Source organism: Ctenocephalides felis, unplaced genomic scaffold (genome assembly GCF_003426905.1).
Source record: "Ctenocephalides felis isolate EL2017-DRISC unplaced genomic scaffold, ASM342690v1 CF-g0.4_SCAFFOLD_01170, whole genome shotgun sequence".
Classification (NCBI taxonomy): domain Eukaryota; kingdom Metazoa; phylum Arthropoda; class Insecta; order Siphonaptera; family Pulicidae; genus Ctenocephalides; species Ctenocephalides felis.
This window is the reverse complement of record NW_020537324.1, coordinates 14,292,676-14,307,972: the sequence shown is the minus strand read 5'-3', so window position 1 is coordinate 14,307,972 and position 15,297 is coordinate 14,292,676. Positions and strand designations below refer to the sequence as shown.

At 27.6% G+C, this 15,297-nt stretch overlaps 2 protein-coding genes across 2 annotated transcripts in view; both read right to left on the bottom strand.

The window, feature by feature from the left end:
- Positions 1–1,523: 1,523 nt before the first annotated feature.
- LOC113366710 lies at positions 1,524–6,958 on the bottom strand. The gene is made up of 10 exons (XM_026608365.1): positions 6,922–6,958; positions 6,535–6,766; positions 5,491–5,553; positions 4,839–5,327; positions 4,340–4,624; positions 3,783–3,845; positions 3,435–3,566; positions 3,258–3,375; positions 1,917–2,140; positions 1,524–1,747 (listed from the first exon to the last, which is right to left on the bottom strand). Exons 2-10 carry the CDS (start codon positions 6,613–6,615, stop codon positions 1,526–1,528), a joined length of 1,677 nt encoding a protein of 558 aa, XP_026464150.1. The 5' UTR covers positions 6,616–6,766; positions 6,922–6,958; the 3' UTR covers positions 1,524–1,525.
- Positions 6,959–10,905: 3,947 nt separating this feature from the next.
- LOC113366856 (epidermal growth factor receptor substrate 15-like 1) overlaps positions 10,906–15,297 on the bottom strand; it is a 5,587-nt gene continuing 1,195 nt past the window's right edge. Inside the window, exons 2-8 of the mRNA XM_026608506.1 lie at positions 15,146–15,235; positions 14,792–14,854; positions 13,892–14,089; positions 13,497–13,749; positions 13,280–13,437; positions 12,961–13,167; positions 10,906–11,751 (exon numbers count right to left, since the gene is read on the bottom strand). Of these exons, the coding sequence (XP_026464291.1) occupies positions 11,194–11,751; positions 12,961–13,167; positions 13,280–13,437; positions 13,497–13,749; positions 13,892–14,089; positions 14,792–14,854; positions 15,146–15,235 (1,527 nt within the window). The 3' untranslated portion in view covers positions 10,906–11,193. The remainder of the gene's footprint in view (positions 11,752–12,960; positions 13,168–13,279; positions 13,438–13,496; positions 13,750–13,891; positions 14,090–14,791; positions 14,855–15,145; positions 15,236–15,297) is intronic.

The window sequence follows — 15,297 nt, the reverse complement described above, 5'->3', positions numbered from 1 at the left end:
TTGAGAGAACGGATCAACCGATTTGAATGGTTTAAAAAACATTCGATTCCTATTGATAGGGAGATGTGCTGATTAGTTTTGGCAAAGGTAGGCCCAGAGGTTTCGGAGTTACAGAGCTAAATTTAAAAAAAATGGCTGTTTTTGAGAGAACTAAGCGTCCGATTTAAATGATTCAAAGAACTTTCTGCTTTTTTCAACAAAACAATTGATTTTGGAAAAAAAAATTTTTTGATTCTAATTTTTTTTCAAAAAAATTTTTTTGTAATTTTGGACTAAAAATTCAAAAAATCACCCAAGCTAAGCACAGTCTAAGCGCCACTCTGGTACAAATGTTTACCCAAGTGCGTTTAGACTGTTTGTGTACTGGAGCACTTTTCCAATTTTGTGAAAATTATTGAAAAATGTGAAAATGCCGCCAAGCTGAGCACAGTATAAGTGAAAATATCGCACAGAATTATTTGCAAATGCGTTTAGACTGTGACTATGCTGGAGCACTTTTTCAATTTTGTGGAAATTTGGCAACTATTTTTTTTTTTTGAAATTTGATTCGAAATGAAATGACGATTGTTAATGTTCTGGAGGTGATAAATTGATTTATTTATAATTAACTTTCCGTAGGGTAAGTTATAGTAATCGCACAAAAATCGAAAATGAAAATTTTTATATAACTTTACGTTTCAAAGGTTTCTGAATATATTGGCATACCTTAGAGAAAATTGATGTATGTGTGTGTATGTGTGTGTGTGCGTGCATTTGTGTGTGTTCAGATACAAATTTTCGTCGACGATTTCGGGAATCGGGATGAAGCAATTTGAATAATTCAAAAACATTTTACTTTCATTATCAAGATGAAGATTTGATGAAATTTTTATGAAATTAGGTCTAGCGGTTTCAGAGATCTAGTAAAAAAAGTAAAAAAAAAATAACATTTGGCGGTCAACAATAATCATTAGACATTAGACATATGCACATCAAATTATCAGATATTTTATAGAGATTTTAACAATGAGTATACATTTTGTTAACATTCCTATGGGTTCCGTACCAATGCTTATGCGTTAGACAGCGACTAACGCAATATTTAGTCTCTATGCATTAAAGCAGTACGATTGCTTTGAAAAAAAGTTCAAAATTTCCAAAATATTTCAAAATAAATTTTTCAACAAAAAATTTTGTCAAAAATTTATATAGTTCCTCAAAAATCTATTTTTTTAGAGTAAATTTTTTTAAAAAATGTTAATCTTTTCAAAAAAAAAATAATTTTTGGTACGGGAAGTTCCAGCAATTTGCCTTAAGGCACGATGCCATGCGCCCCACTAGTTTTTTTTAAATTACAAAACATGGAGTTAATCTGTAATAAATCAATGAAGCATATATGTATATACGAGTATATTAATAAAATTATACAATTTTGAATTAAAATTTTCAGTCAATGAGTATCTTCTAATTTTACATATAAGTAGTATATGGCTTATGCAGTATATTACAATAAGTTCATTTTCTAGATTTATTATGTGTTAAGAGTTCATAATGGATACAAATGGGTTTCACCAAAAATTCTATCACCGCTTTGCAATAATAATAATTCAACACCTTCCCGGTAATAATTTAGCAAGGATGACAATTTGCTAAAACATAAAGATCCGTCCTTGTTGTTCATAAGAGCAAATTTCCCACCTTCCTTTTTTATGATTTTGATGTTATAAAATTGACGTCGAAATTGCAACATCACAGCATAGCCTGAACCCTGAATAATAAATTTTAGAACTTGGTATTATAATCTATAGATTTTTGAAAAATGATTTCCACTTAACAAAATAAGATTAAATAAAATTATATTTTATACGATCTAAAATGATTAGGGTTTAAAATGTAGCCTATTTTTAAGTCTCATAATTAACTTTTTTTTTTCATACCGTTCCTGATGGCCTGATTAGAAAAGTGCCATCCTTTTTCTGTTCAAGCAAAGATATTCCATCTTGTCTCGTAACATTCCGATAATTAGGATTTTCTTCTACTTCCCTTTCAAAGCTATCCAAGTCATTTACAATAGGTAATGGAGGAGCCCTTCCCTGAGGAAGTTCTACTTCAATTGGAATCGATGGTAATGGACGAAACCCGGACGAAGAAATTGGTAATTCTGAATAAATGCATATAAAAATTAGGTAAAATCATAAGTGGAAATGATATTAAAAAAGATTTATTATAAATTACGCGCATAATAGCAGGTTGGTTAGTTATCATCATTAAGAAGATATTTTGGTCTAAATTAAAAAAAAAAGTGTAAATTCCATAATTTTCATTTGTTTTATAATACAAAATATTTTCAGAGATTTAGCTGTTTGACCACGATAACCTTCCCCTGATGGTTTCTTCCTCCACGAAGCTCCAAACGCATTTTTCTTGAAACTTGTTTTTTGATAGGCTACCCACGATTTCCCTACTTCTACTAAATCAATGTTATTTAAATTTTCACATGGTTTTTATTATACACATTATTTCAATATTAGGTTGTCAAATATCTACCTTCCGCTTTTTTGCTCTTGGTTTATAATGCAAAAAGGCGGAAGGGAGATATTTGACAACCTATTATAAACATATCCCTAAATTCCAATGTTTACTATTTATGAAAATTTTGAGAACGTCAAAAAATTATTTTCAGGCAATCGCTATTTTATGAAAAAGCAAATTTACTTGTCCGTAGTTCATACAATACAAAATTGTCCAGATGAATTATATGAACATTTTTTGTAGATCAAGTGCCAATTTTTGGAAAACTGACCCACCCCCAATTTATCACCTTGTATAACTAAAACTTTATATTTATAATCTTTATTATTTAATATACCCTCGAATTTATTAATTACATGTAACAAAAAATATAGTGAAAATATTGTTTTTTTGCAGCCATTCAAAAACCTAATATTCATGCCTCTAGATCAAAGAATACCCCCTTAAATTACTTAAATGTAGATACATTATTTTACATCCCTAAAATGGAATGAGACCCAACAAATGTTCTTGTTTTTTGCTTATTTTGGAGCTCAGAGAATTGCTTATTGATTTATTGATTAAACCAATAACTTTGCTTAATGGAAGATCATCAAAGAATACCCCCTTAAGTTACTTAAATGAAATTTCTACATTATTTTGTATCCCTAAATTGTGTAAGACCCACCAAATGTTCTTGCCATTTGGGCACAAGTCAAACAATTATAAATAAAAATATTTTTATTATTAAAATTATTAAAATAAACCTTCATTGATTGGCACTACATATTCATCATCATCGCTCTCAGGTTCAGTCTTTTGCAAAGGCAGATTTTTCTTAAATGATAACACGCGATCCAAACTCGATTGAAATTTTTGATTTCCCTGAAAAAAAATTTAGTAAGTAACATATATAGTTTTTTTCATAAAATGTAAAAACAAACCTTTCCTTCTTTCGCACTTGTTAAATCATTAGTATTTTTGTCGACTAAATTCGATGAACTTGTAGAAGAATGCTGATTTTTATTTTTGAATCTTTCATTATTTGAAATTGGTGCATTACTTCTTGGTGAATCCTGAAGAAAAAAGCACAGTTAAGAAATTTACAATTTATTATTTTAGTACTTCTAATAAGTTTTTTCATTTAGCTTAACTATAATTTTTTGTAGTTATCAAGTTGATATGTATACGAATATATAAACTAGGTAAGAATATTAGTTAACTGTTTAACTTAAATTAGTTAGTATTATTTATAAATTTTATATACAAAATTTTGTGTATATTCCACTTACATAGTGACTAACTCGATCTTCGTTAAATTCTTTAACTGATCTGCTAGTGGTTGACTTTTTATTCTGTAATAATATAAAGATTATATTATTAATAAACATTTAAAGATAATTAGAGTTCATATTAAATATCTTCGAATTTTTATTATTAAATGTTTTGATTAATTGTGTGTAATCTTATTTAATGCAATAATATAAAAAATTATATTATTGGATCTTAGATTGCACATGAAAGGCTACGTATTGAGAAATCAAAAATACACATATTTACTATAGATTGCCGATTAGTATATAAATAAATGACTCCTTAATTAAACATTTCTTTGAATTGGTTTGTTATTAAAGTTTACAAAAATATTATCTCAGTTTTATTTTCTTTTTTTTTCTTATCTGATTCATAACAGTCAGAGTTGATAAGATTGCTAAGAATAGAAATTTATAAAACATCTCTTGAACATCAATATTTATAAAACATGCTATTTTATAAAATTCCCAATTTATATTCTTTTTATCGTTACCTGTACATTTTTTTCATTTAACACTTTCTTCAAGGTCTTTACCTGAATATTTGAAGACAAAGCATGTCTTGGTGACATTTGGGCGTATCCATCATCTTCTCCCTCAACTTCTGGTAGAATGTTATCTTCTTTTATGTTAGGAACTAAAGAGCGTTCGATTTTTTTTCGCAGTTCATTAAAATTACTGGTTGTTGGTCGATTTTGATCTTTAGACGTGGATGGTGTGATGTGATCAGACGATGAAGGTGTATTTTTTAAACGATCTTTTAAAGCTTGAGCTAATTTGGTACTCAAAGTTGAATTGCGCAGAAGTTTGTCTAATTCTTCCTTAAATAAATGAAACGTAAATTTGATAAATATTTACAAAATTAACAAGCAAACTAAATAAAACAGTTCAAATTCTTATAATTGATAATTGGTGAAAGTAAATTGGAAAAGTTCTGTTTGTCTACTATTTATTTTTTAGACATGAAAGAAGACTCTGCAAAGCGTCATTAATTGATTTATCTAAGTTCTGGTTGACATAACAAATTTAATTTACCTCTAAATTCTGATCTTCTTCTGGTGCAGGTTCAGTATTAATAGGTTGTTTAAAACCATTGCTTTCGTGTAAATTTGAAATAATTTTTGGCAATTTTGTTCGTGGTTTTGAATTTTCGTGAGAAATCTTCCTGGTAGGTTGTTCATCTTTTTGGGGAAGAGATTTGAAACGGTCTGGTTTCTCAGGCAACGAAGGCGAACGTCCTTCATTTCTAACATCATTTTCGTAAGCAAATGCTGGTTCAATTCTAGAACTTGAACCATGAAGATCATCTTCTTCATCATTTTGATAAATTTGGTCTACAGAATCAAAACTATCATCAGATTCATACCCTTCATTATTATTCTTCACACCAACCGTGGCTTCGAGAAAATATTTGTAATACGTATCAGGATTTTCTGTCAATTGATTTACGAATTTCAGAAGAGCTTCGGAATCACTTCTTGATATTTCATTTTTCCAAAATTGCAATTGATGTTGTTTCAAGCCCTATTAAAAAATTATAACAAATGTAAACATTTATTGGGTTGGAAAATTTATTTACATATTAAGAATAATATAAAACTTATTCTGGTAATAATAATTACTATATTATATAATATAAATTAATATTTATTTCCTAATATCAAATTAAATTGAATATCATACTTACAAAAATAGCTCTTCCATCAATTTGATATAATTCGATAGCATTACAGCAATTCTCAAGACCGAACTAGAAATGAAAATTTTCTTAATTAGAAAAATTATATATATATATATATATATATATATATTATAAATATATATATACATATATATTATATATATATATATATAATATATAGTTTAGTTGTTTTAGATTCAATACTTCAATGATACTGAAAAAGGAGATTTTTCAATTTGTACAGTACAAATAATTAAAAATAAAAAAATAAGTAAAAATAAATATTTTAATTTAAAAATATAAAATTATTATATTTATTAATAATTTATATAAAAATAATAATACAAAATAAAAAAATTACTGAAGCAAAATCAAAATGATTTAAAAGATCAATCATAAAGTAATTTCTCAATTTGGCAAACATTTTATGTGAATTCAAAAATATTTATTGAATAAATAATTTAATCTGTAAATTGAACTGAACATATAATCTATATTCGCAAAAATTGTTAAATTTTTAGGAAATCTATATAAAATCTGTCTAATCTGAATTTTTGATCATTCAAATCATAAAACAGCGGTGTTTAAAAATTATCTTTCATCATTTAAGACTTCTATGTATTAATGGTTAAATATAAAAGATTAGATAAATTGGAAGTGCTATCTAAAAGACTCTTTATTGTCTGAGATAATGTCACAGTTCAACGAAATTAAAACGTTAGATAAAAATGTTAATTTCGCAAATTCTAGTAAAAACAAATTTATAAAATAAAATTTGAAAATATTGAAAAATTAAATATGCTTAAAACTATAAATACATAAATAGCTAATATTTAAAATATAATTCAGAAAAATTAGTGCACAAGTTTTGTAAGTGCCTAAATTTTTCAGACCTAATTTGTAAAGTATACTTTAAAATATTATACGTTATATACGTTAAAATATATTTTAACTCCCAATATAAAAATAAACCTGAGCTTTTCTTTCGAATTTTGTATATCTAATAATAATAATATTATTAATTAATAAATAAAAAAAAGTTTAACATACCAGTTTCAACAGTGCCACGATTTTAGCAGTATCATATTTTTCAATAGCTTTTCTTGCTTCATATTTCTCAGCAAAACCCATGATGGAAACTTTTTTTTAAACAATTTTTCACATGCCACTTTTGTGTAATATTTAATATTACTTAAAACTTTTTTATTAATAATAATATTACTTACACTTTTTTTAATAATATTATTACAACTTGGTAACGCCACCACATGCAAATATATAGCTACATGGAAAAAAACAATGAATTTGTTAAAAAATATAACATATATTTATATAAATTAAAACATCCAATATTAGTAAATATTAATTAAACGAAACTTTAATATCATACGTGAATAAATTAAGTAAATTTTAAAATTTTGATTGTTATTTGTTTACCTTAATTTGTTTGGCATGGGCGTCGCCTCTCTGTTTCACTTGTAATTACAAATTAAATTTTAAATTTTTATTTATTGTATTATAAGAACTATTTCATGCAAACTGTATTAGATTCACAAAACTGTATCACAAATAATAAATTTAAAAAAAAAAATTGTAATTAATCTGCAAGCAATAAATTTGAAATAAATGCTGTCAGCTATAGCATTTCATATATGAACACACAAAAGATAAGAAATTTTATTTTATGTATTGATGTGCGAAATAAGGCAGTCGCGGAAATCATATCTCTATACATAAAATGATAAGTACTAGTACATGTGTAATATTTATTTATAATATGACAAATTAGTTATAAGTGTGAAGAAAACATACATACACTCATTCATATCAGAATTTTTTTTTTCGAAATTGCTATTTTGGTGTCTTTTGTTCCAACTTAGAGTAAAATCTGTTGTTGTGCTAAAAATCGTATGAAAAATATTCTAAAGAAATATAGAATTTTGCATATAATAAACAACTTTGAATTACTTACTGCCTAAAATTTAGGCAGTACATCATACCGTGTCCAGGGAGTCCGTACCGTGTAATATGGAAACCGTGCTATAAGAAAATCGGATTTAACGTACAATCCGTTGTATAAAAATCGTGTTAAATGGATTTAAAAATCAAACTTTACACACATATTGTAAAAGATAAAATAACCAATAATAAATCCTATGAAAAACTGTATGCAATATTGAAGAATGCATACTCCTTTCTTCAGCAACAACAACCGTAATGAACTTGGTAGTCCGATCACTGTCAGTATTTCAACAAACATAGACCACCAATGCTGCATTTAATGATAAGAACTTGTAAATAAACCATTTGAAGTTGTATAAAAATATCGATATAATATAGTTATAAAATTGTCCTCGGTTGGTTGAATTTCTATCCATACTATTTTTTTGGCAAATACCTTGACAACTAAGCAAACGGCAACTTGTAAATTTGATTATTTTTATTCTTCAAATGTTTAATTATAGTACGGAAAATTCTAGCAATTTGCCTCAAAGCGTTTCTCAAAATAAATTACTTTCAAAGCGAATTCAGCACGTTAAGTGAGGCACCACTGCATATAATAAAATGAATATTAAAAATAAATTATAAGTCAATAAATAAAATATATGTATGTCATCAATATAATACTTTATTGTCTATGCAATATTTCAGATTGGATAAACAATTCTACATTCTTGATATATTTAGAACAACAAGTTTTCACAAAATTTACATTGACTTGCAAATATATTTTGTCATAAAATATGTGCTCACATCAATAACAAATGTATTGATGAACACTTTCATCTTTAAATTACTTTTCTGGATCATTGTTCCAAAAATTTTACAACACTTAAATGTTCAATTATAAGGCTAGAAAATTTATTATGTTCAACAAGATAGCTCTTATAATATATGATTGTTCATTATTACACTGAACATCGACGTATTATTTTTAAAAATCCCATTATGAAACGATAGGGATATCCGAATATTGTGAATGTATACAAAGCGAATGGGGAATTTAACTTTACATTTGCTAATCTAAACATTTGAAAATCCATCTTTATTTTAGGTTATTTATTAATAACTGGCTACTTTAGACATGAACTATAATTATTTTGCATTTAAAGCGTAGTATCAATGGATCATAAATAAAAATAAAAAAAATATGTACACAGCTTTTATGGATTTTATAAATAAACCTTGCAAACATGTGCTTTGCTTCGTGATTTGTAAGAAAATGGTTTATGCAAATTATTTAAAGAAAAAATAAATTTAAATAGAATAAGGTGATGAATTCACAAAACTAACTTGGTTTCAACATTTTTATGACAAATCAGTAAATAAAAATGATGAATTAATTATCTTATGTTTTGAATAAAATGAAGAGTTATAAATGATAATCATTGAATAACATAATAAGTATCGTATGGAAACGTTCTTAATATGTCTAGAGTCAGAAAGAACTAAATAATATGAAAAAGTGAGGAAATAGTAATATAAAAGTAGTACAATAGTGTTGCAATTATGTGAACGCAAATATTTTTAAATAGAATAAAATTATATATGTTTTCCATAAATATACTTAGAGCAATCCTGAAATCAAAACAACGTTAGAACATTTTGCACCACTTATTATATAATTTTAGACTAGTGAAAAACTCGCCATAAATTTCGTAAGAATTACTATTGCGATTTGTATTTACTCTCAAATTATACATATATTAATTCTAAATTTACATTTCATATTTATATTTATGTGACAGAATTATTAATTATAGATACAATAAATGCATTTATAAGTTGCATACATGTATTAGGCAAAAGACAATACTTATTCAAAAATTATCATTTCATATTTATATAAATAAATATATATATATATATATATATATAAATACTTTGATATTTACGATAGGCATACGGAACATATCTTTGTTTAGAGAGAATAGGAAGTGATTAATTATTTTTGGGAAAGTAAGCTATATTTAAATATTTTAGTTCATCATAAATCATCTGCCGCAATTTTCAATCCGGCGTGTAAATTATCAAACAGTAATTTTGACTAAAAGATTTCCTACGTGTTTGATTACACCTGAGACATTACATGTCTTGCCGCAATTCAAATCCCAAGAATTCTAATAACAATACATATATTTATATTTACAACAAAACGCTTATGAATATCTTAAAAATAACGCTGTACAAAAAATTATTTGACCAGAATCCAAAACAATTCTTAACATATTTTGAAAATTTTCTAAAACGTTTGAATATAATTTAAAAAATCAGACAAGTAAAACGGCACTTAATTTTCAAAGTAAAACATGATATTTGACAACATACATATCTTAATATTGTTGTTGAATTTCACGGTGAAACCGATATTGAAGAAAAGTTTCCAATGCAAATTTGTACTCATACTTATTAGTATGAGCAATAATTCAAAATACATAGATTTCGTGAAGTACATTTAATGAAGGATATTCCAATAGTTTAGATAAAATAAACATAACGTTTCATAACTTTTGAGTAATAACTTAAAAAATATTATTAATTTTGCAGTTTTTCAAGTCGTTATTTATGAAAGAGATAGGTATGATGACGATCAGCCTCTAGTTTTTAAAACTGATGCCGAATTAGTGGTCACGGACATGTGGTGATATTTTTAATGCTTTTGAATTCAATGCATGTAATTATTGTTTCTCGCACCTATGATATCGGTCTTATAAATTCTTCAATTTTATTTAGAAATATTGTAGATGTTGCAAATGCTAACACTTGATCGTATGTTCAAGTATTAAAATTGTACGCAAAATATTTTCTTATTTTAAAATCTACGTTTATATATGCGCACAAGCATACCTAATAATGACTTCTATCAAATGTTCTATACTTATTTTTCAAATCATCTCGCAATCAAACAATGATATTGGAATGTAGCAGTGATATAATATTTTGAAATGGCCAAGTCATTTTCGAATAATTTAACAAACAAAATCAGAACAGCTCATCTTTTCAAGAATTAAAGAAAACAAACCATACTTCAATAAGTTTCATGAAGGAATTTTTTTACTTCGATTATAAACATGGCCTTTTCGTGTGGGTTTATATTAATTTTTTGTGATATATTAACGCTATGAATACAATTATGCTCGCACATTTTGATAAATACAAAGATTTTGCAAGGCGATTATTTTTCTAAAATTATCTTACTTTTTATGACTGGTTTTATTATCATATTACACTAATAGTAACCGATATATAAATTAACTATACATTTATTTCCTTAATTATCTTTGTTGTACAACGATAAAAACATTCATAAGGTATGATATTATTTCAATATTTGTATGATTTGTGATAAGGTGTGCAAGTAGATTTCTCAAAATTTGAAAAATCTTGTGAAACTCTCAATCAAATTAGCAATCTCAATCATTTTGCTTATCTAATACTGAAAACGAAACATTTGTACGAAACGTAATGAAATGCAGGGGTCTCTACAATCTCATGAAATAATCTCCAGCTTGTAAAGGTTCTATATAACAACATAAATATATTTTAAAATTCTACTATACATATATATCATATATACACAAGCGCGGAATGGCGCGATCCTACAAAATACATAACACATACGTTCAACTAATTCAATGACAATAATAAAGAAATCTTATAACGAGACAAAAATTGTACAATAATATGACAAACCTATCACGTTACCAGCTACGACTGTTTCTCCGCTCGACTAAGGGCCAGGGCTAGTTCGAGATCCTCTTGTTCCTGCCTGACCCTTTTTAATCTCAATTCTTCGGCCCGCCGGCTCTCGGCAGCCGCCCAGGCCAGTTGTTTCTCTTCCGAAATAATCGGGGCGGAAATTCGGCCACTGGCTGTATTGTCTACCATCAATCTCGAAGAATCCAATAAGGGCCTAGGTGGTTCTGATGCTCTTCCATCGTTCACCGTTTGGTTCATGTTACCATCAAAGACATCCAAACCGAAAAGATCTACACTCGAAGCGTTTTTGTTTTTTGCGTTAGAAGTAGTAGAAAACCAATCGTTTGAAGAAGAAAACGCATCGAAATTATTTATTACAGAATTATCCGATGCCTTGTGTTCGTTATTCAATTCATCCATAAAAGGATCAGCTATATTAGCTAAATCTTCATATCTATAGTCCCTAAACGGATCGTCTGTGAAGTCTTGGACTTTAACAGTCGCTGGTGGTGCCTTCTCTAGCCCTTTATTAGGCTTCGTGTTAGAGTTGAATGCCGATGTTATTTGCTGAAGAGTTTGTGATATTAATGCAAGGGATTTTTTTTTCAATTTTTTTCGTATTGATAATTTTTATTGGTACTTATGTAGATCATATCTATTTATATATTTATATGTATATTATTTCTACAGTCTATCCGTAGTGAGTGTATTATTTTAGTAGTTAGTACGATGTATTAAATAGGTGTTATTTAGTGTTAGTCTCGAGATTAAGGCTGAAATAGAATTATGAAATTTTTTGTTAGCCATGATAGAGAAGCAAAGAATGTCCAGAAATTAAAATAATTTATTAAAACACAAATTAGTACTCATCAATAAAATTGGTCATAAATAAGAAACACTTTTTTACCAAATTTCTGGACAAAGAAATTTTGAAGAACATGCAAATTATCGTTTTGTATCACAACAATAACAAACTAAATTCAAACGTTATTAAAGCAAGCTGTTAGTATAAATTATATAAAAATACACAGAATATATCAGATAGAAAGATGTTATTTTGGTCAATCTCAAAAACTAACACTAAACAAGCATTCAATTACTAACATTCATCAAATTAGAATTAACTACTTTCTCTAGTAGCATGCAACAGAAAACATTAATGTAACTGAAAAGGGGTTTTTACTAAAAATTATATGCAATACTAAAATGAAAGACATGTAGAAATAAAAAGATATGATCATAATTAAAAAAATAACTTAAAATTTACACTAAACATCACATTGAACATTAAAATTGATAAAAGATAATATGTTAATCATGTTCACATGTAAATCAATTGAACTGATAAAGATAAATTATTTCTACTTAGCTTTTTAAGAATAACGTAGTATTGTATTACCTATTTTCATACTTTGATTTCATTGGATATTATAACTGAGACATTTTAAAGTCTTAAATTTTGTATTTAGTAGGTAATACAAACATAAAAATCGTCCTCCATTTTCTTATTATAGAAATGTCGTATTTCTTCTTATATAGGGACTAATACATATCTACTAGTATAATGATTATTCATTAACATTTTTTTTAACATTTAATTGTTAACAAATAATTATAAATGAAAATAATATTGATAAATTATCTAATTCCTATGTTTATCCATTCAATAGTTTATTGAATGCCACTTTAGTTTGAGATGTTTATATGGAGAAACGATATTTTGAGAAATGCTATTGAGACAATAATGACATAAAGCAGCATTCATAAAAAATTTACCTTGCTATCGAAGTCCGCAAAATCGGCGAAACTATTGGTGAGCGCCTGCTTCGGAGGCGGTGGTCTCGCGGGGCCTTGTTTTGGTGGTGCTGGTCGCGGTGGTGGATTCTTACTCTTTTTGGGAGGTAAGGCCGGGCTCGGACTCTCGGCTCTTGTTGGTGCATGTAGAACCGCAAATGGATCGCAGCCAAATGCGTCTTTATCCTCCTGTGAAGATAGCATTAAATAATGAAATATTAATACAAAATTGTTCATTATGTCACAAATAATAATTTAGGATTGTTAAATTTATATTTTATATTTTTTTAATAATCCTTACATCTGGCTTGGCAGTTGCTGTTTTATCGCCGAATGGGTCATTTTGTTGAGAAGCACCGAATGGATCGTTCGTCGGTTTTGTAAAAGGATCGCTGCCAAAAGCATCTTGATTTGCAAATGGATCGCTGTCGAAACCGTTGGTTTTAAACGCTTTATCATCTAAAAGATACAATTATGTTAAATTTATATCATTAAAATTTTAAAATCTTCCAGCTTACCTGCTGCAAATGGATCTGGAGTACTAAACGAAGTTTGATTTGGTTTCATACTGAAAGGATCATCCGACTTTGTAAATGCATCATCAGCCTGGCCATTAGTTTTCACAATAGCATCGCGGAATTCTGGTCGAATTTCAAGTGCAAATTGTGGAACAGATAATGGATCACCGGAAGCTATAGCACTTTCACAAGCTTTTACTGCATCGCTTATTTGGCGTTGGTTCTCTTCTAATTGCGTTATTTGAGCTTTACTCTGTTGAAGTAAAATACCATAAAATTGTAACATTACAGTTAGAATACATTTATCTTACTATTAGTTAGACAACTTATAAATTGCTCTAGAAAAATAGTGTTACAATAAATAAAATTATAATTGGATATGCAATTAAAGTCACCTGGCTGAATTCAAGCTGCATATCTTGTAATTTTTTAGTCAGTTGTTCAAGTTGCTGTTGAGCAATATCTTGCTGCTCTTGAAGTTTCTGTTCTTCTTCCTTCAGCCCCTGCAGTTCCTGCTTTTTAGACGTTAATTCACTTTCTTGAGCCTGCAATGTCTCCTCCTGTTGCTCAGCTTGCGTTCGTAATTTGTCCACCTGAAATATGACCGACAAATGTAATATTAAAGTTAGAATAATTGAAACCAAATAACAACCAACAAACAACTATATAACTGGTATTCAATGATACTCTCACAACACTATATAAGAGCAGATAGAAACACAAATAAAATATTAACAATTTGACTACATTTATGGAAAGAGTAAAAGAGTTTAGTTTTCAGAAATAGAAATATCATCAAAATCTCATGCTTTTTTTCTATTTTACATTCAAAAAATAATATAGAATAAATACAAAAATTATTATAAAGTATTTCATATAAATAGTAAGTTACATTTCTCAAACCAAGTACAAAATAATCAACAAGAAATCAATAAGACTCAAGGTACCCAATATCAACACTATGTGAACGTTACACAAAATAATCTCACCTCAAATTTTACCTTAATGTTGAAACCATTTCGACTCACACAACCACTGAATTTCTAATGTTTTAATTGATATAAAAAAAGAAATAAAATTGATTGCCAAAAATGAAAAAAAATATTTTCAAAACAACACCAATAAAAATAGATGAATTTCATCTTCTGTGTCATATCAAGAGAACAAATAAGTTAAAAGAACATTCGAAAGAAGACCATCTTCACAGTTCACCAAGTAACTAACAGAACACATGCCAAATTGAAAATTAGTGCATTTTACCAAGGAAACTCAACTCTAATTCGTGAACAACTCACCTTTTCTTGCTCTAGTGCTAATTCGGCATTCACTTCTTCCAATTCTTTGTCTACGGCTGAGCACTAAAATCAACATGCCAAATTCGAACTCAAATGCCAAATCAAATAATAAACAAATTAATGATTAATTTTATGGTTTGATTTTTTAACTCAGTATCAAAATTTAGCACACTACTAAAATTATGCAATATTATAATACAAACACAACTACACATATGTTGCAAATATGTTGTACAAAACTTTTATCACTAACTACGGCACATAAAATATTTAAAAAAATAAGCATTTAAAATGTGAATTTGTAAGATGAATCAAACTATTATTAATCTAAAATCAAGCAGTATCAAACATTACCTGAGCTTTTAGGTCATTCAAGCGCTTTTGAGCTTCGCCCTTTTGGTTCTCTAATTGTTTGAAAGTAGCAGCTAGAGTATCCAGTTCACTCTGCAATAAATGATAATTTAGAAATAAATAATAACAATGATATGATTAACAAATACCTGTAA

Coding starts and splice junctions, on each gene's coding strand:
- LOC113366710 (XM_026608365.1), bottom strand. CDS start 6,615: ATGGGTTTTGCTGAGAAATATGAAGCAAGAAAAGCTATTGAAAAATAT. Junction 3,567..3,782: donor AAGATCGAGTTAGTCACTAT/GTAAGTGGAATA, acceptor TTTTTTCTTCAG/GATTCACCAAGAAGTAATGC. Junction 2,141..3,257: donor TGTAGTGCCAATCAATGAAG/GTTTATTTTAAT, acceptor GCATTTATTCAG/AATTACCAATTTCTTCGTCC.